This window comes from Hyalella azteca, unplaced genomic scaffold (genome assembly GCF_000764305.2).
Source record: "Hyalella azteca isolate HAZT.00-mixed unplaced genomic scaffold, Hazt_2.0.2 contig9964, whole genome shotgun sequence".
Lineage (NCBI taxonomy): Eukaryota > Metazoa > Arthropoda > Malacostraca > Amphipoda > Hyalellidae > Hyalella > Hyalella azteca.
The window spans coordinates 9,865-30,513 of record NW_025940020.1 but is presented as its reverse complement, the minus strand read 5'-3'; the positions used below and the strand labels follow the sequence as shown (position 1 = coordinate 30,513).

The 20,649-nt window shown below is 37.9% G+C and overlaps 1 protein-coding gene across 1 annotated transcript; it reads left to right on the top strand.

Annotated features, from left to right (window-relative positions):
* Positions 1-4,453: 4,453 nt before the first annotated feature.
* LOC108665159 (transforming growth factor-beta receptor-associated protein 1 homolog) lies at positions 4,454-20,349 on the top strand. The gene is made up of 17 exons (XM_018151884.2): positions 4,454-4,634; positions 6,650-6,702; positions 7,916-8,012; positions 8,356-8,541; positions 9,700-9,924; positions 10,017-10,177; positions 10,868-11,006; positions 11,515-11,694; positions 11,955-12,152; positions 12,378-12,544; positions 12,887-12,997; positions 14,324-14,528; positions 15,330-15,725; positions 16,136-16,302; positions 16,540-16,576; positions 16,840-16,952; positions 18,064-20,349. Exons 1-17 carry the CDS (start codon positions 4,581-4,583, stop codon positions 18,218-18,220), a joined length of 2,646 nt encoding a protein of 881 aa, XP_018007373.2. The 5' UTR covers positions 4,454-4,580; the 3' UTR covers positions 18,221-20,349.
* Positions 20,350-20,649: the final 300 nt, after the last annotated feature.

Here is a 20,649-nt window from a genome sequence, read left to right as displayed (position 1 = left end):
ACAGATCGCTTTAGGGGTGGGGGAGTTCTTTCACATGTAAGATAGGCAAAAATTACCAGCCAGGCACATAAATAGACGGTCTGAAAACGCTGATCTTTAATTACCTGGCTGCTGTTGTGTGGGAATGGGATGGTGCTCAACTGCTCATGCAGTTATTCTCAGTTCTCACCATCCTTGACTGAATTTCAGTTCCACAGTATGACAGTAACATCTAGTCTTGTATCCTTGCCACCTTGAATGCCTATTTTAGGCGCTAGCCATGGTCAGGAAGATGTGCCAGGTGCAAATGAATTTATTTTGTCATTTTAATGACCTGCGCGGTGCACCATACTATGCCGGTAAAAAAATGTGCCGTGCGCCATTTTTTTAGAAAGCTAAAATAGTTTAAATATGGACGCGTGGCAACGCAAATTACGCAATCACACTGACCGTACACTGTACACACAAATGTGTATTGGCATTGTGTTGTGGTTGGATATGAGTTAACTAGATTGCTAATGTGTCAACTCAGGTTCTAAGAGTCAGCACAGTTATGAATATTCATTCATAGATCACACCACACTCAGTCCGGCCATTTCTTCCAGAGTACTGAACAGATCTGAATGAAATTTTGAATATGAATTTCTGAATACTGAACGGTGATGTTTAGCTCGTGAAAATTTCATATGTTTTGCCTTCGTTGGCGAGTATTTTTCTCTCTTCCCTCATTTGTGATTTAGAAAGAAATATGGTGCTTAAATTCGCAGTGTACCAGAGGTTTCTTCTAAAATACTGAACAGATTCGAACGAAACTTTGCATATAGAAACCTAACTTCCAAACGGTGATGTTTAGCTTGTGACAATTTTTTCGATTTTGCCTTCGTTTGCGAGTTATACGGATATACAGAGAAACGACCGGCATTTCTCAGGCCGATTTTTGAACTTGCATTGACCAAGAGCCATATATGTAAAGCCGTATAACTCGCAAACGAAGGCAAAATACATCATCATACATCATCCTGAGCGTGGGGTGCTAGGGACTTTGTCATGCGCTACTGAACATTCACACTTATTGTCACTGCAAACTTATCTCCTCCCTAGAGTTTTTAAGCTACAGCAATGAGTGATGAACCGTTCTATTTGCAAATAAAAGATCTAGAGATTGGCTGTAGCTTTTTTTTCAATTTCGTTATAGTTTTGAAAATATTTTGTAAAAAGGGGGGAAATTCAAAAGGGTAGGTGGGGAATCAAATTTTTTTCCAAAAAATGCCCACCTCACCCACAAAAATTAGAATTTCAAAAAACAGCAAGGACCAATTGGTAGATATGGTACTAATGCATTGTATGATAAGTGTCAATGTTGTTGCATGAAAATCCTAGGAGGAGATAGATTTCTACAGTACCCCCTTTTTGGCTGTTCATAAGAATTTCACGTTTTCTTTCATTTTTTTGGGAAAATTCACACAAACAAAAAAGTCTTAGATTTATTTTTTACATATATGTACCAAGTTTCAAAGTGATCTGTCTGTAAATAACTGAAATAAAATTTCCACAAGAAATTGGAAATTTCCATTGGAAATTTTATTTTGGTTATTTACAGACAGATAACTTCAAAACTTGGTACACATATGTGGAAAATAAATCTAAGACTTTTTTTGTTCATGTGAATTTAAAAAAAAATGAAAGAAAACGTGAAATTCTTAGAAAACCGGTGTTTTTTTAAAGATGACTTGATAGTCTGATTTGGTGGTAAAGGGTTAATAATGATTAGTTGCCAGTCTTAGTAGCTTAAGGCTAAGCCTTGAGGATCTTTTGTTAACATAAGTGTCTTCTGCCCAATTTTCTAAATCAAGACCTTCTGAAGTCAGAGATTTTGATTTTAATCTGTTACCAAAGATCTTAAAATATTTGCTCCCTTGCTAGATGTCACTCTGGTTAAGTTGCTTCATTCTGCCACCTGTTTCTAGCTGGCAGTAAGAAAATTTTCTTTTCATATTTTATTGCCCTAAAAATTTTCATATTTGAGCATTTGCAAGAGAGAGAAAGAAAATTGGGAAAAGTCCTACTTTTTTCTGAATTATCACAGCTCTAATATAAAAAAATTTCAGTAGGTCTGAAATTGCTTCTAATGTCATGTATTTTTGTTCGATTATGAAAAATCATAGTTTGCATTTTGCAATCATGTTGTTTCATAAAATTTTTAACTCTGGTAATTTGCAGTACTTCAATGCTCCTGCCAAAATATCCTGCAGAACGTAATAATGAGTTAACCCAAAACGTTCTGAAGATTGCATAGTTGCGGTCACCAGGTCACGTCAGAGCAGTCAGACTGCATTATCACATGCTCAGTTATCACTAAAGTAAAGACAAATAAGACAAATGTTATTGTTGCTGTTTGACTGTTTTTAGGGTAAAATTAGAGCTTTGGGGTAATATGTGCACAGGACTTTGTAAGTAAGTTCACAGCTCGTAAATGGCTCTTTATGGCTAAGATATGGAATTCACGGCTTGAAGAAATGGAATCATGGCTTTCAAATCCATTAAACCACGGCTCAAAAAATCCAGTTGCGACTTACCAAGAAGATATTATCCATGCCTGAGAGAGAGAGAGTAACTTTTGTTTGGCAATTTCAATAGTATAAATATATATTTGGAATTACTCTATTATGTATATGTAGTATTACTTTTTTTCCAGTTTCATACTATCCATGCACTATTCCTTTTGATCAATGGAAAATTGAGCAAAAGCCAATCATGAATGAGACGAAAAAGCCCACATTTTCAGTTGCAGACAATAACATAACTGCCGTCAACTCGGGACGGGCGGGGTAACTTGGGACAGTCCTCCGACACGGCGTAAAACTATTTTAGTAGCAAAACTAATTGGAATATTGCAAAACTAAATATAGTGGCATAAACGTCAACATTTTTCCTATGTATGTAGTACAAAGAAAGTTCAAAAGTACTACCTACATTTACAAGCTTTGAAAAATTCCTGAAAAAATGATGAAAAACGATATTTTGAAAAGTTACTTCTGCTAAGGTCTGTAGTAAAAAAATATTTGCCATATTAAAAAATTTCAATTAGAAAAAAGTGGCAGACAAGTGTCAGCATGAAAACTTTACTTGCGGAATTTACATACCTCAATCCAAAACGGCGGGGCTACTCGGGACACCCCAAAAACGCATTTACAGTAAAACCTCAGTTAGCAAAGGCTCCAGTTAAGAAAAAATTGATTAAACATGAAGAATATTGATTACATTTACCTCGCTCAGCAAAAAATCAAAAAATTAGTGCATCATCGGTCATCACAAAATTGTGCATAGAATGTCATGTATAGAATTGTGCACCAGGCATCATAGAATGAAAAGTAATTGACCTAAACTATGATTTATTTCTCCAAAACATATGATGGTTGTCACTAAAACATTCCTTTCTGTTTCAGGTATGTTTTTCTTGACCTTTTTTTTTATAGTAAATTCACTTAACCTAAAATGTTCTGAAATTACAAGCCATCCTGTAAGCTTATAGATACAGAAAAAATGCTATAAGGCTGCTGATTTGAAGCTTGCAGTGGACAAGGTTGTTGTAAATACTCAATGGCATGTTCATGGATACGGTAATATTGCATCAATAATACGGTAATTAATGTACCTATATGGTAATATCATATCAATAAAGGAAAAACAAGTAAAAATCACAGAAAATGTCATTTATTCTACCTCTACATCATCTAAAATGAAAGAGGAGGACTTCAGAGTACTGTTAGTAATGGATGAGTACACTCTGCATGCTTCAAGTGTTTAAAATGAAGTTTTATTCCCCGTCGAACGGGGAATAAAACTTCATTTAGCCGAGTAGCCCCATCAAACGGGGCTACTCAGGACACTCTTTTTTTGCTTCTGGCACCTTACGAATAGCATATGGAATTTTTTTGGAAAAGCCATGTGATAGCCCTTGCAAAGAGCTTTGAAATGAGCCTAAACTTGTTTATGAAATGTTTCATGGTAAGAAGTTATGAATGAAAAACGTTCGAAATCGTCCCGAGTAGCTCTGGTTGATGGTACTACATTGAATTTCAAAATATAATAAGTGAAGTGGTATGTATCTTATTTTGGATCAAAATGCCTAAAACCAAAATTCCACTTTATTATTCAGCTGCTACTTCAAGATTTGACCTGATGTCCCAGCTGGATTGATATTGATTACTATATATTTTTATATGAGCTACTTTTCCTATAGTTTCATCATGCTGTTAACTCTGACATCTACCTTGATCTGCTTTTGTGTTACTATGGTACAAAATTGAGTTTATGAAGAGACATATTATTCCAAATTCTGAAGTTACTATACTGTGCAATGTGCATTACAGCTGAAAGATTTTAAATTTAACTGTTAACTTGCTGCTAACAATAAAGTGTGCTTGTTGTCATGACATGAAGAGCTATTTCAGAAGAGTCTTAATTATTTTCAGAGTGTACATGAATGTAAAACATTATATAATTGTACTAGAAAAATGATCAATGAAAAGTGTTCAAGTATATTTGTTTTTGTAAGTTGCTGAATTATTCTGTGAATAGGCACAAATAAATTCATAATCATGTCAATAAAGGCATTTGACTTAATACCTGTAATTGAACGTGTGGACTTTAGGGTGAGTATTGACTTGTTTAAATAGTATACTACAATTATTGATATTATTGCACTGCTCCTATGTAGCCTTCAATTGCATTTTTAAATGTGTAATTAGATTATGACTGAATTATATCAATTTTTTTATTTATACTAATGTTAGTGCTGTAGAAATTAGAACAGTAACTTAGTCAAAATGTAGAAAAAAATGCTAAAATGAATCATTTGAAAGTGAAAATGAATTAAAAATTAGAATTCAATTAAGCCAGTTAAAATTTAAATTGATTTTTATTAGGATTATATCAATATCTTAGGTGATTAATTTGCTTAAATCACATGTTCACCACAAATGTTAAAGCAAAGAAGCACCAAGCAAATTCATCAAGTGTGAAAAATATGTATTGGATTAGGATTTGTTATACACATTTCCAAATGGAACTCTTGTCTTTATAATACATCCAGTTCTTATCATCTTGAAATTTAAATTGATAGATTTTTATGTTCTGGTGTTGTACTCTTGTTGCTTAGGTTTTCATCTCTTCCATCTATCTTTCAATTTTCTGTTATTATGGTGCCTATGTATATTTTACATATTTTTTGGAACTGATGGTCTGCAAAACATTCTCAATGACAATATGATGAATTTACTTGGCCTTTTCTTTGCCTTCAAAGTCTTGGCATCAAAATCATAATAGTTTACATTAAGTTTACATTTGTTGTGTATTCAAAATGGTTTAGTTCATTCAAGACCTGAATAACTTACACAGCGTGACTCTAATTTTCTGTTCTTTGCATGTTTATTTTGTTCTTTGCATATTGTTTGACATGATATTTTGGGGAGCTTGGCAGCTTCTGAAGCTGAATATTTTCTTAGATGTATGATGTAGAATATTTTCTTAGATGTAGAAAAGCGTATGTGTTTTACATACGCTTTGGGCATAAGGTAGCACTCTAAAAAAACCTTGCAATGAAAAAATTGAAAGTAAGTTGAAGCACTGTACTGGTCTCACAAATAATTTTCATATTTATGCTTTAAACAAATTTTAAAAAGGCAAAAATATAAAATTTAAACTTTTCAGAACCAAGTATTCTGTCAATTTATTCCTTCTAAATACAAAATGACTCAGAATGGACATGTAGATATTGTATTAGAACTGCACCTAGGAATTTTATTCTCAAGTGTAGGCTCTAAAAAATATACATATATAGGTATATATACCAATGTATAATTTTAAAAACTATTTTTCATTCCATGTCTTGTATTTATATGAAGTGCCAATACTAAGAAAAATGACCAGACAAATTTATTTGATATGAATACTTTGATTTATTACAAATATAACTTGTATTATTTTGAGTATATTCACCTTTTCCCCATTCTTTCATACATTGCATCACCCCCTTCCATGGGCAAGCATTAAAATACAAGTTAAAAACAACTTTGAATCGCGTTTCAAAGTATCGTAGTTATTCTCTTTGTATTCATTTCTGTTATGGTTGAAAATTTAATTCCTACAAAATAAAATCAGAAACTTGGTGATAATGAATCGTTTTGATATTACATAAGTTTCATCTTTATTTTCATACTTGGCTTTATGTACCTAGGTAATATAAAACGCTTTCAGAATAGTGATCTTGTTTTAAGAATTTATGAACTGAAATTTGCAACTTCAAGATATAAAATTGGAGCAGATAAGCATTGTAAAAACATTGGTTTAAAAATGTCTGATAGTTGGTTATGCTTTCTTGCCTAAGCCTCTCTGTGAGGCTGAGACATTTCTATGTAGGTAGGTACTACCTATTCCTTTTTTCCATGTGTCTTGAGGCAAGTGCTATCCTGAGTGCCTAGTGAATTCATAGTCTTTTTTTTTTTGTGATTGCAATTTTATGGCTTTATAAATCAACTTTTATTATTTATTAATTATAATAAATGATTACCTATTTATTTGCTTTATAAATGAATATTTTTTAATTATAATTTTCCATACTGTGAGAGGTTAGAACGATGAATGTGTATTGATTGCAGTCCATTTACAGGTGTCTTGTTTTGAAGCCTGTGGCAATGAACTTTATCTAGGAACTGAAGATGGGTAAGTTCTAATTTAAACTGGTAATTTACACAATTTAAAAAATTTTCACTTGCCTAAATTTATTTGGTCACATTTTTTAAAGATATTTTTATATGAGCTGAAAATATTAAATTGCTATCATTACTATCTTATTTGAAGAATTTACTGGAAAGCAATCCAGATAAGGATTATTAATAGTCTAAGTCTAATTTAATAATTGATCAATTTATGATATTTCCTCATTCCTGTTTAGAAATTGTATTCATTATGAAAGTTATTAAATAGGTACTTGTTAAATACCTACTTGGTGAATTTGGTTGTTGGAGTTAATACATTCAATACCTTTACTAGGTATTTTAAGGTATACGTCAATTTGGTTATTTGAGTTAATACATGCAATACCTATATTAGGTATTTTAAGGCTTGTAAAATTAATTTAGTTTTAAATGATCTTCATTTCTTGAGATATAGGTACTAGGTAGTAATTTTGTTGATCATTTTCTTACTTTAAATTATTAATTGAAAATTAGTTGGTTAGTAGGTATTTGATGGTTCAAATCCAAATAATAGGTGGTATCTTCAAACATAACAAATTCAAGTTAAAGGAAGAAAAAAGTCAATGGATTTTCAAATATTGTTTTAATTTGTGAATAGAATGTGCATTTATATTGCAAGCTGTAATAGGAATTAAATGCTATAGAAAATCACTGCCATCGCTTCATTATTAACCTTTCCTGGGCAAGTTACCATGAATGGTCTCTAAAAATCTCCTTCCAAATAAGCCCAGCTTGTCCCTTAATTTGTGCTTGCAAGGCTCCGTTATCATGCCTCTGCCAATTTCCAATCATATGTAGCTTCACCCCCTGCCATGCCCAGTAATTAAAATGTTAAGATTTGTGAGGCTCTTTCTACATTTTTTAATCAAGTCAGAAGATGCATCAACAATCTAATTTATTTAAAGTAGATTGATAAAAAGAAATCAAATTGCAGCTTGATTGTTTCCCTTTGCATTTGAATTGGTAAATTAAAAAAATTTCAATTTATTTCCTCATAGTGATTGCTTTTTATGTAATTTTTATCTGTTACTTACTCTAATATCATGCTAAATTTTTAAAAATCCATACAAGTGAATTTATCTTATATTTCTCCATACTTTCTTGTATTTGTTCCAGAAATTCAAATTTCTGCACATTTCTATGTTTGCCTGCAAAAAGGTTAATACTTTTGTTTGCAGCCAAGTTGTGCACTACAGTGTGGGGGAGAGAACAGACTCTGAAACAGTTGAAACTTCATACACCATTAATGTGCTGGCACGAGTACAGCTTTCCAATGTGAGTAACATTTTTACTGTGGTTCCTGGCTCCAGATATTGCACAAGGAATTCACTTGGTAAATTTGAATACTACATTTGTTTTACCAAAAAATAAGTTGTAATAAATCGGTTTTTAGCTTACAAAGTAAAAAAAATTTGCCAGCCAACTATCAAGTATAGAATGAATTGTAATGGTCATCAAACTTTTCTTATATTTATTGTAACTATAACAAATTATTGGAGATAAATATTCATAACAATTCCTGGTTATTCTTCCATAAAAAAATAATATTTTATTTCTCCATAAAATATAAATAATTTCCTACAATTGTAAGATGCCAATTGTTTATCTATTGTTTCAGAAGCATAGCATTACTTGTCTTGGGGCTGCCTCAAGCACGGGCAGGCTGTTGGCTCTCGTGGACGGGCTGATCTTCCTCCTGGACTTGAAGACTTTAGAGACCATCACGTCCGCCTCCAAGACCAAAGGAGTGTCCACATTCTGCCTCAACCACAGTCCTACTCATCCTGATCCATTTGCTCTTGAGGTTACTTCCAAATTCCAATTATAAAAAAACGGCAATAAAGAAAATTTAATTGAAAATTTACTTTGACTTGGTCTTTGTGAAAAATTTAGAAATAAATATGACTGCAGAGTTCTTTTTGCTGAAGCTTGTCACGCAATTTAATACTAGGTAGTGTTACTTGGCCATGAAGCCTTCGAATATATGGTTTTTGTTTATAATCTAATTCCTGCTGTTTTGAGTCACCTTCAATTATTGTGCTATGTATTGTAAAACTCTGTTTTCTCAAGGTTACTCAACCAAGTTACATCATGTATAATTGATGATTATACATCATGTATAATCATCCTAATGTATAATTAACCCCAATCTATCTATAAGTTTTAAGCACTTCTGTCCTGCCATCATTGGGAATCTCATCTGATACTGAATGTTTATAAATTTTTCTTGCTTCATCTGCTGCGCACAAAAATTATTTTGTGATATTTTTCAATTACTCTCTACAGTTAGCTTTGCTCAGTAGGAAGTTTTGTTTTAAAAGTGATACATATGGTATGTATCTGAAATTTTTGAAACCTTAATTTTTATTGATTTCTTCCCTGCCGTGACAATTCAAGAGAGAACATTGCCATAAAATATAAGTTTCTTTGATAGCTTTCAGTGATGGTGTGCCATTAAGAGGAAAAGTGTTTGTTCAAGTCACTCCTTCAGGATTAAATACCTATTGTAAAGTACCTACATGATTAGGATAACATGCCCAAGTTATCTTACATTCCGTTAATAAATCTTTTTACAATAATCACGGTTTGTTATTAGGATGCCTCTTCAGATTTGAATAAATATGTTGTGTGAGTTACTCTGGTGGAGGAGGAATTTTTGCACAAGTATGCGTGTTGAGTACTGGCAACAGGACAGCATTCCAGTCATAATTACGTTATTGAATTCTAATTCAGATATATTATAATGTGGTACATTAAACGCATCGCTGTAACTACCAAACTTGATACAACGCCCATAACTAATGGCTTACTACCTGTAATTTTCACGTCAATTTTTGCAAATGATATTGACGCTCAAACGTGCTTGCTATCTAATTATGCTTCTGCTATGACATTGCGTTTTTCTTCTCAGAAATATATAAGTTACAAGATAGACACAATAACCACAGTCTTCCCTCGCCAGGTATGCGTGGGCCGCCGTCGGTGCGTCCAGCTGCTGGTGGTGCAGGAGGACCGAGTGTCCGTGTCCCGAGAGGTCTCGTGCCCGGACCCGCCCTGCGCCGTGTCTCTGGACGGCGTATGGGCGTGTGTGGCCGGGCACGGTCAGTACTGCCTCTACAACCTGGCGACGGGGGACGTGACGCAGCTCTTCCCTTACGACGCTTCCTGTGACGGACGGACATGGCGAGCACAATAGTGCATTTTTTCCATAAATGAGAAAATGCGCTAAAAAAGTTGTTATGATAATTTTGTGTTTATTTTCGTTATTTTGTTGCCCAGGAGGAGTTCCTTCTGACGGGACCGAGCGGTCTCGGGATGTTCGTGTCCTGCGATGGCGTCTCCATCCGCCCCCCCATCAGCTGGTCGGACGACGTGCTCGCCGTGGCCTACCATCATCCCTACATCCTCACCGTCACTCATCAGTTCGTTAGGATTTACAGGTCTGATTAATCTGTATTATTATTATTATTATTGTATATTTTTAATGATTCAGTTATGTTTTGTTTAATTCTATTGGAAGCCAAGCATCAGCGGGATGGCCCTCAGATCGTCCAGTGTGGTGGTTATGTGCGTTTTGTTTAGTTAAAATAAAATTCCATTAGCGGGATTTCCAAATGATCGGTGAGACGTGAATCGAGTTCAGCTGTCGATACGAATATTATTTCGAGAATGCACCACTTAATTTGTTCATTAGCCTGGTTTGAACGTTATCATTATTTATCTCACGTATATACGGATTCCTTGATTACGAGCCGTGAAAATGCAGGAATCTCTCCAGTCAATGGGCAAGTCATGATAAATAAATCATTCATTCCTGCTCGGTTTCTTGTAGTTGAGTTGAGTCCACGTCTTCCTATTGCGCTCATCTCTGATTATGATCAGATCCTTTATTTGTAACTTCTCTTGATGATAATAAGATATTTTATTGATCACGTTGATCTAATATCACTGTGAGGTTATTCACCTTGTTATGATTAGCTATGCGGTGCTGTTTAAGTGAATCCTTATTAGTCACAAGCGACGTCCTGGCTGTTTTCATGATTATTTATTATGTTGCTTTGTAATGATTAAAATCTATAGCTCATTGAATAAATTTTATTATTATTGATGATTTGGTCTGTGGCTTGCAGCGTCGTGGACCAGCAAGTAAAGCAGACGGTGCGCTTCAGCGGCGGGCGCCTCGTGGGCAACTTTGACGGCCAAGTGTACCTGGCCTCAGCCTCCTCCGTGTACTGCCTCATGCCTCAGCCCTGGCACAAGCAGGTCCAGGTACTGCCTCATGCCTCTGCCCTGGCACAAATATTTTCATAATGAAACATCCATGCAAGGCCTAGCAGCCTAGATGGAAAACCCCGCGATGTGTGAACACGAAGCCGCGCAGTGCAGTGGTTAGAGACTCTCACCCCCAGTGAACCGGGGTTCGAGTCCCACACGGGACAAGTTCTTTTAGAGAACTCAGCTCATTGCCAACTCAGCGATTCGTGCAATTCTGGTTAATTAATGAGTATACCTAGCTTGTCCAGGGCGTTGTGTAATGCAATGTAATGGTTCTGGCGGGTCAGCGAATCAATGATGGTCGTGGAACTACCTTAGAAAAACTGATACATCAAAAATGATCATCCACTCTCTTCCCAAATTGCCACTACCAGGATGAGCAATTAACACATGTATGAACGTCAATTTGTACGTTTAATTTTACCCCGATGTCAGCTGCAACAGTAGGGATACGTAGGACGGTATTTATGTTCGTGCTGCTCACTGCTCGTATGCTGCTCAGGTTCTGTTGGGCGAGGAGCGAGTGGAAGAAGCTGTGGAGCTGTGCGAGCAGCACGGGGGCCCTCAGCACGAGCAGCTCGTGCTGACGGTGCTGCAGCGCGCAGGTTTCCTGCGTCTGCTGCAGGAGCAGTACGACGCCGCCGCCGATTACTTCCTGCGCGGCAGACTCGACCCTAGGGAGGTGAGGGCTGGTGATGTCATGGCTGCTCTGATAACTAATTTTGGGGGTCGTTTTCTTCACTGCCGTTAATGCCATTGTTGTCCTTTTTGATGATATCTTAGTGTTTTCGATGATGTTGTTATTTTATTGTCGTTGTGAAGGCAGAGGGATGTAATGTAATGAGGAAGGCAGAGACGCTTACATTCTAGACTTTCGTTCAGTTGATGCGTGTGTATGCAACTGATGAAGGCAGAGACGTTTAAATTTTTATTCTCGCTCAGTTGATGCACGTGTTCCCGGGTCTGTTGCCGGCATCAAGCGACTTCGTGCGTGCGGTGCCGCCCTTACATCGCATCGTCAACCTGGAGGTGGAGTTCAGCAGCGCTGGTGGAGGCAGTGGCAAGGATCGACTTCTTCGTGCCAGCAGTTTCGCCCTGGAGTTCCTCATTGCCTGTCGGGGGACTGGTTATCACTCAGAGGTGCGTTGCCATTGAAACTTTTGATTTTTTTCCTCTTTTCTTACTAGTAAGCTTGGTGACGGGCTTGATTCAAGACAGTCTCGACTCTACTTATAAGCTATAATATAATATAATATAATATAATATAATATAATATAATATAATATAATATAATATAATATAATATAATATAATATGATATAATATAATATAATACAATATAATGAAATATAATATAATATACAGGACGTGAACACGGGCATCGTGAAGCTGCTGTGTGGGCTGCAGCGAGTGGAGGAGCTCAACCGCTTCCTGGACGAGGCGACGTCAGGGCGGCTGCGGTGCGACGTCGCTGAGTGCGCTGAACAGCTCAGCACCTCACGCCTCTTCTTCGCCCTGCACAAACTTTACCAGTGTGACCCCAGCCTTGAAAATAAAGTATTATATTTGTTTCTTTTGAATATTTCAAGTGAGATCGTTCCTCTTCGCCCTGCACAAACTTTACCAGTGGGGCCCGAGCCTTATAAATAAATTATATTTGTTTCTTTTGAATATTTCAAGTGAGATCAAATGGCATTCGATCTATAAATTTTTGTTTCTGGAATTTTACCACTGCGACTTTAGCATTATAAATAAAGATTTATTTCTGTTGGTGGAGAATATGCGTTTATTGCATTATATGTTTGTTCGTTTATTGCATTATTCACGATATTTCATCGCCATATTCGTAATCGCATAATCTTTTTCATGTTCAGTGCGTGTGGTGAGAATGAGGAGGCCTCTGATGTGCTGGTGCAGCTCACGCGAGGGCAGCTGCACGACGCCCACTACCCCGGCCCCCGATACTTCAGGGACTTCTTGCTCAGGTTTGTCTATAGTTGTAAACGAGAGATTGGGTACAAATCGGTTCATTTTTAATTCCTTAATATTTAAAAAATTGCATATAATAACTATGCATGAAAATGCTGATATCCGGGATGCTTTGATAGTCTACTCTTGGGACTCAGAAAGGAAAAGTCTTAAAATATATACCACTCAGTACTCACTTCAGTGAGTGACAGAGAGCGCATTTTCTCGTCGACGAAAACGTGAGGTCACGGACGGACAGACAGACGGACGGACATGACGAGCACAATAGCGAAGAGCTGTGGTGGTGCAGTGGTGAGAGGCTCTGTCTCTCGCACCCAGCGCCCGGGTTCGAGTCCCACTGAGGACAAGTTCTACCTAGAGGCTCAGCTCATGGTCAACTCAGCTATTCATCCAACTCTGGTTGATAAATGAGTACCTGGTTTGTCCAGGGTGTTGTGTAATGCAATAAAATGGTTCTGGCGGGTCAGCGAGCCAGTGATCAGTGGTGAGAGACTCTGTCTCTCGCACCCAGCGCCCGGGTTCGAGTCCCACTGAGGACAAGTTCTACCTAAAAGCTCAGCTCATGGTCAACTCAGCTATTCATCCAACTCTGGTTGGTAAATGAGTACCTGGCTTGTCCAGGGTGTTGTGTAATGCAATAAAATGGTTCTGGCGGGTCAGCGAGCCAGTGATGGTCGTAGAACTACCAATGGCACCAAGTGCCCGGAAAAACTGACCTATCACCCCCCCCCCTCCCTAGTCGCCACTAACAGGGTGGGCAATTACAACAACACAACAACAGCACAATAGCGCATTTTTCCATAAATGAGAAAATGCGCTAAAGAGGCCCCTGCTTTACCGCCGCGGAGCGCCGCCTGGGGCTGGCGGTAGCACCGTTTGCCTGAGTTTCGTTTGTTGGGAGGGCATTTTATGGTAATTTCTAAGTTAGAAGCATGCCTCAACTTTGAAGATCCATTTTCTGATCATTACCTTCGGCGACATTTTATATTAATGATCAATTAACCTAGTTACTCCTTTAGCCGAAGTAAATTTAAATTAGGAAAACAATGTTTCGACTTTCACTCCTCATTCGTCAAGCCTCCAATGTTAGTACGAACTGAATATTAATCACATTTACGGAAAGTTTATTATTATCATAATTTACGTTGAACAAAAGGATTATGAACATCAAAACCAGCCAAATCTTGATCTTGATCACCCAAATCTAACAATATGTTCACCAATTGTTTTGCTCGTATAAAAGATATTGAAATTTAAGTATTACAAATTATTTTTCTTAATTGTATCTTTATGATGACTTTGATCTGTGTCGTCACCCCCAGCACCGGCAGCAAGGACCTGATCCTGCGGTACTGCTCGGTGCTGCTGGACGCCGATCCTGCCGTTGCGGTTACCCTCTTCACGGGGCGTCCTGAGGGCAAACCTGCGCTGAAATTTGACCCCCAAGAAGTCCTCGTGCTTCTGTCGGGCGTCCAGACCGCCCGAGTGGCCTACCTACATCACCTGGTCGATGAACTCCAGCTTACCGTGAGTTACCGTGACATTGAAGCGAGATCTGAGAATACATATTTTTTAAAAATATTATGTTAATAAATCCCCTCAGGAGGGACTTCTGACGCGTGTCTGTGTTCGTCAGAAGTCCTATGGGATTTTGCGCTCCTAGGGGGATTGTTCCTGAGCGCCCCACCGCTGAGCTCGCGGTGTCTGACCGTTGGTCTCAGTTGTGGGGTGAAGTTATTATGTAGGTAGGATTCCTTACATTAAGTTATTATGTAGGCAGGATTCCTTACATTAAGTTATTATGTAGGTAGGATTCCTTACATTAAGTTATTATGTAGGCAGGATTCCTTACATTAAGTTATTATGTAGGCAGGATTCCTTACATTTCCCTTCTTTGTCTCTCTCGTGCGGGCGGCCGACGTCCCGTGTAAGCGACCTCTTGTTCGAGTGTCTTCGTTTCTGTTGCTTTTCACCTGTCCCTCCTTCTTGTCACTTCGTCTCTTCGAGATGCTAACGCTGCTTCTTTCGAGCCAGCTTCAGCGGGCTGGACATCTGAGACCTCCCGCCCCTTGTGGATGATGAATTATTTTTGATTTAAGAAACTTTCGATAACTGAGACCTGCCACCTCTTTCGTGATATTCATCTTAACTTTCGGTGCGAGATAGCTAAATTGCTGAAGCTTTAGTAAACATTTGGCCACTAAACTAACTATGTTAATAAATCGATGCCGTGCCTCCAACACCTGGTCGGATCGCTTCATACCCGGACCGTCCCCGCGTCGATCGCTTCCCCTGTTAGTTGATTTACTTGCAGTTGACTTGCCGCAGGACGCAGACTACCACACGGAGCTCGTACTGCACTACGCCGACGCCGCTGTTCGGCTGGCCAAGTCCGTGTCCTTAGACCGGGCTACGTCCTCAGACCGAGCCGCGTCCTCAGACCGGGCTACGTCCTCAGACCGTGCTACGTCTTCAGACCGGGCTACGATCTCATGTGGTACCACGTCCCCGGTCCGTAGGATGTCTCCAGATAGGGCTGCGTCCCCTGGTCCTGTGGCGTCCCATGCTCAGACAAACGGAGTCCCAGATGAGGCTCTGCAAGAGGCGAGGGCTCAATTTCTGCAGGTTCTCGAACGCTGCAGCTACTACGACGCGTCTGCCGTCCTCGCACGCATACGTCACCACAAGCTCCTGCAGACCGAGAAAGCCATGCTGCTGGGCAGGGTATGTCATGAAATCTCCTTTTTGAGGTTTTATTAATACTAAAATGGATTTATTAATACTTATATTTACTAATTTTGTTTATCCTCTATCATAAATCGATATTTGCAAAGAAAAGGATGAGATTTTTTTTGGGCAACGTGCTTGTTGCGTTTCTTTAGTCTGTTTGAGAGGTATCTTTCTTCATCATTTATGACAGAGAATTCACTTTAAATTGATAAATATTCTTATTGCTTGATTCTTCATTCTCTCTTTGGTAAGATAAATAGTGGCATAACTGGGCCCCGGTTCCCCGAGAATTTGAATGTTCTTTTCTGAGATCGCAAAGCTGGTTATTCCGAAAATTATAAATTAGTTAATAATTTACTTAATTTAAAAAATAATTTCGATATGAAAAGGCACTTTTTTGTCAGCTTGGCGACCACGAGCGGGCGCTGCGGCTGTTGGTGCATGAGATGCGTGACTATCATGCAGCGGAGGAATACTGCGCTCATCAGCTGCAGCAGCTGCAGCATCTCGACGGTCCTATACCTCCTCTATACCTCCTCATGCTCAAAGCATACCTCCTGCCTCGACCTGGGTAATTTTAATAAGCTTATATTTTGTTACTATGACAACATCGCTCTGTTTGAGTTCGTGTCTTGGAAGTATATATACAGTGGTGGGAAATAAATATTCGTACACTTGAAAAATCGTATTTTAATGTATGTAAGTACACAAACTTAACAGGAAAAGTGATTTAAATTATGTATGAAGACGCATAGTATTCAAAAATACTATCAAGAGAAATTAAATCTCAATGCAACAAAAAACAATGTTACATCACCACCACCATCACCCTCCTGCACCACGCGGTGAGTGATGAAGGCCATACATCAGCACCACCATCACCCTCCTGCACCACGCGATGTGTGATGAAGGCACTTCCACGCGATGATTTAATCTCGCCTTAAACACATCGGTAAACTTTCCATGGCGCATCGCATTTCTTCGGCCACGATGCTTTACTTATTTCCGTTGGAATAGAATTTTTTGTATTTATTCCATTTATTTAATTTGACGTTTTATTTATTAAATACAATACTTGTATTCACTGAAAATCTTACCCGCCCGACAGAAGCGCAAGGCTTCACTGCAGCGCGGGCTCGCGGCCTGTGCACTGCGGCAGCGGAGGGCGCTGCTGGCGACGCTGCAGGCGCACGCGGGGCCTCTGCGTCTCGACCAACCCAGGTACTGTCGCCCCCTGCAGCCCCCTGCCGCCCCCTGCAGCCCCTGCAGCCCCTGCAGCCCCTGCAGCCCTTGCCGCCTCTGACGCCCTTTTCGCAATGAGGCCACCGACATGCCTTCTTTAATTAAGACTTATTTCTCCTATCTTTCAACGGCGCGAGATAGCTCGACCTGAAGCGCTAGCAACTACGGCCACTGAACTAACTAACTCCTAACTTTCAAACGTATATGAGCTCATAGCTGGTCACTAATTATCATCAAAATATAACTTGTACGTTATTTTTAAACCTAATCATTCAATGGGATTTTTTCATATTCATGAAATGCTCTCCCTCAAGCTTCCCTACGTAAAGTTTAATCGATTTTTGCCTTTTATTACTTCATATATCTTTCCTCTTTCATTTTCTCACACGCTTCCATGAAAGTCTCTGTCGTCTTATGCTTACAGTTTTACTTTTGGTCAGAAGATTGTACCGTAAAACTACACTGCAGATACTGCTTTGTTGTTCAACTTGGTTATTGCCGCTGTCTTTCCGACTCAAAATTTTGTTGTAATTTTCACGCTTTATGCAAAACAAAATCACTCAAAAAACTTTAAATTAAATAAAATAATATGAAAAAGAACGATTTGTGCCATCGGTTTACTGTCAGCGGTTATTGATACTCCGTCTTGTCATGTAATTATTTTTTACTTTATGAGAGCAGAAAGACTAGTTCAGATCCAGACATCTTGGATCCTTGAGAATGATATATTTTTACATTCATGACCTAATTTTTGCACATGCCTTACACATAACTTGCTGGAGTGCGTTGATACAGGAATATTTTAGATCTCTTTTGACATCAATTGTTTTGCGTTTCGAATTTGGTTTTTCTCTTTTACGAATGAAATTCCAATGGAATTAAAAACTATTGCACTCATTAACCAATATCGAAATCTGTTGAAAATGCAGTGATATTTTATTCTTACGTTTGTGATTGAATTTAAACAGGACTTAGTATGTGTTCATTAACCTATTCCTTTCTTAATGATGATAAAATTATCCCTATTTAGTAAAGAGAAACGATTTAATTCATTCCGTATTACCACGTATAATTAATGTTGTTTTGCCAGCGTGTGCATGGTGTGCTGCCAGCGGCTGTCGTCCCCGCGGTGCGGGTTTGTGGTGTACAGCAGCGGCGTGGTTGCCCACACGCGTTGCACACCTGACGTGACCACGTGCCCACTCACGGGCACGTGTGCCGCCAACGCCCACACGCGCCACAACTGAGCCACGCTGCCCACGTGGCGGTGGGCACGTGTGCCGCCAACGCCCACACGCGCCACAACTGAGCCACGCTGCCCACGTGGCGGCTATCCACAGTCGCTTTCACCGGCATATTTTTTCTTTAGACGCAATTAAACAATTAAATGTAAAAAATTGTTAAATTTAATTTAAAAAAATCAACTTACAAGTGAAGATATCATTTGCTTAGCATGTGTTAGCAATTGGAACATTTCTCTTCGCCAATATTAAAATATTGGATGCTCATGAAGAGAAATGGTTTATTTGAAGTCACCTTGCATTACATTTTAAGCGATTTTTGAAAACTACTGAACTATTTTGTACACTTATTTCTACATAATACACTAGTATTTTGTGCACTTAAATACTTTTTCAATGCCTAGCAGTTGTGCGCTAAGTTTTTTACACGCTGTAGTCGATTGTGGGTCAACTCCAGTAGAACTTTTCACAACACCAATATTCTAAAATTTAAAAAGTAAAAAGTAAAGTAAAGACGCATGAACTCTCATTGCCTACCGATCAAATGCTATCATCTATCTTTCCAAGAATTTATTTTCATGTACTCAGTAATTGATCGCGTTGGTGAGGTTTAATTTAACCATGTATGTCATTTGCCGTTCACGGATGCCATGTTGGAGAGTAAGAACGGCTTCCTGGTAGCGAAGACTACTTTCCTGAAATTATTTCTGTATTCCTATCGGTTCGTCTTGGTCTTAGAGTCTTCAAAGGAATTATTGAAACAAGTGCTTTATTTTAAGTATTTTCTTCTGTGATATGCCGTGAGTTTATAAGAATTTCTGCCCAAGTTGATAGCTCCTAAATTTTACGATATTTAAGGATCCAGAAGGCAGGGTTTCTGGTCTCAGGCTTAGTTTATGTTTACGAAATTGTAAAATTTATTGTTTATTCAGTGTTTTGTTGATATCTTCTTGGCATTCATGGTATTATAATTTATTGAGGTTTTTATTATTGAAATTAGTGTTGATTTTTCAGCTTTTGAAGCCGCGAAACAAATTTATGGTAAATTTCACTAAAAATAAACAACAATTGCAATTTAACCAGCTGTTGTAAACTCCTTATTGCTATGACGAGACTACAAGAATACGGCAATTTTTTTCTTATACCTGCATTCAATTGAGATAATCAGAACCTTTTCGCTACATTATCTGATCGATTCGAATTTTCCGTGTTATGTCGCGTTGTTTATATATATAAATTTCATGCATGGTTTGTCGCAGGCGCATTAGTACGGCTCATTTATAATGTGGAATTTAAAATCATTCAAGGAAATTAAAAGCAAACCGAACGCCAAGTAATTTGACCATATCTATATTGAACTTGGCGTTCTCTTTTAAATTCCTTGTTAAATTGCGTTTTAAGCTGACCAAGGATATAAGTACTTATATAAAATCATTCACTACCGCCTTGCTCTTTAATTTATCGTTTATTCCACTGTTTGCTTTCTTCGTTTTCTCTAGATTACAACGATGCTAAACCTATTCTGTATTTAAGTTGTTGTCGTACAACATATAATCTCATTCTCTACGAGGAACTCATTTCTTCTATTCCGTATACTCTTTTCATCGTCTTCCCTTGCTGCCTTTCTTATCTTACTGCTGACACTTTATTTCCATGTTTTATTTTTGTCCTATACCAGTGCGATGTTGATGCTCTAAATTTCCAAGAAATTTATGTGCTAATCATAACCATCCTTTGACGCCACATAGTCTCTTCATAATCTTAATATTTATGTCTTATTCTAACTACTTTTTGGCGCCACATAGTCTACATATATTCTTAATATTGTCGCAAAATAATCTTCTGACTGGAAGCTGGGCCGTGCAGGTTTAGTTCGGATATGTCGAGACTTGCTAAAAACTGCCTGCACCAATTCCACAAGCGGAACCTTCATTATTATCGTTAATGAATATGTTATGTGTCTCGTTCGTTTAGCATTTCTATTATGTTTGATATTTAACTAAAGATGGATTTAACGCTCCTGCTTTGCTTCAACCCAGTATGAGATGTTGCTCTCGAGCAATGGTATAGAAAACTTATGTAACATATTTTTTGATTTACAGTACATGTTTGAATTGAAGACTGGGCATTTTATGGGTGCTTGTTTTGTTACATTCACTTGAGAGCGTTTCTCGATATCAAACATACCCACGTTTTCGGTAGTCATGCAGCTAGAAGCTTGTCTAAAACCAAAAGTTGGAGACAATGCATGAAACAATTGACAGAATAAATAATTTTGAAAATTAACAAAATTTTGATATCTTAAAAAAAAATTGAAAAATAATTTTTTTTTCAATATTTGAAAATAAAATTAGAAAATCATTGTACATGTGGAACATCCAAGACACTGGATTGTTCAGAAGTGTTGTCTTTAAACAGTAATTTTTAAACGCATA

Excerpts from the sequence above, each read along its gene's own strand:
- LOC108665159 (XM_018151884.2), top strand. The coding sequence starts at position 4,581 with ATGTCAATAAAGGCATTTGACTTAATACCTGTAATTGAACGTGTGGAC. Across the intron at positions 8,542-9,699 it reads CTGATCCATTTGCTCTTGAG|GTATGCGTGGGCCGCCGTCG; the intron begins GTTACTTCCAAA and ends TTCCCTCGCCAG. Across the intron at positions 16,303-16,539 it reads TACCTCCTGCCTCGACCTGG|TTACATCACCACCACCATCA; the intron begins GTAATTTTAATA and ends CAAAAAACAATG.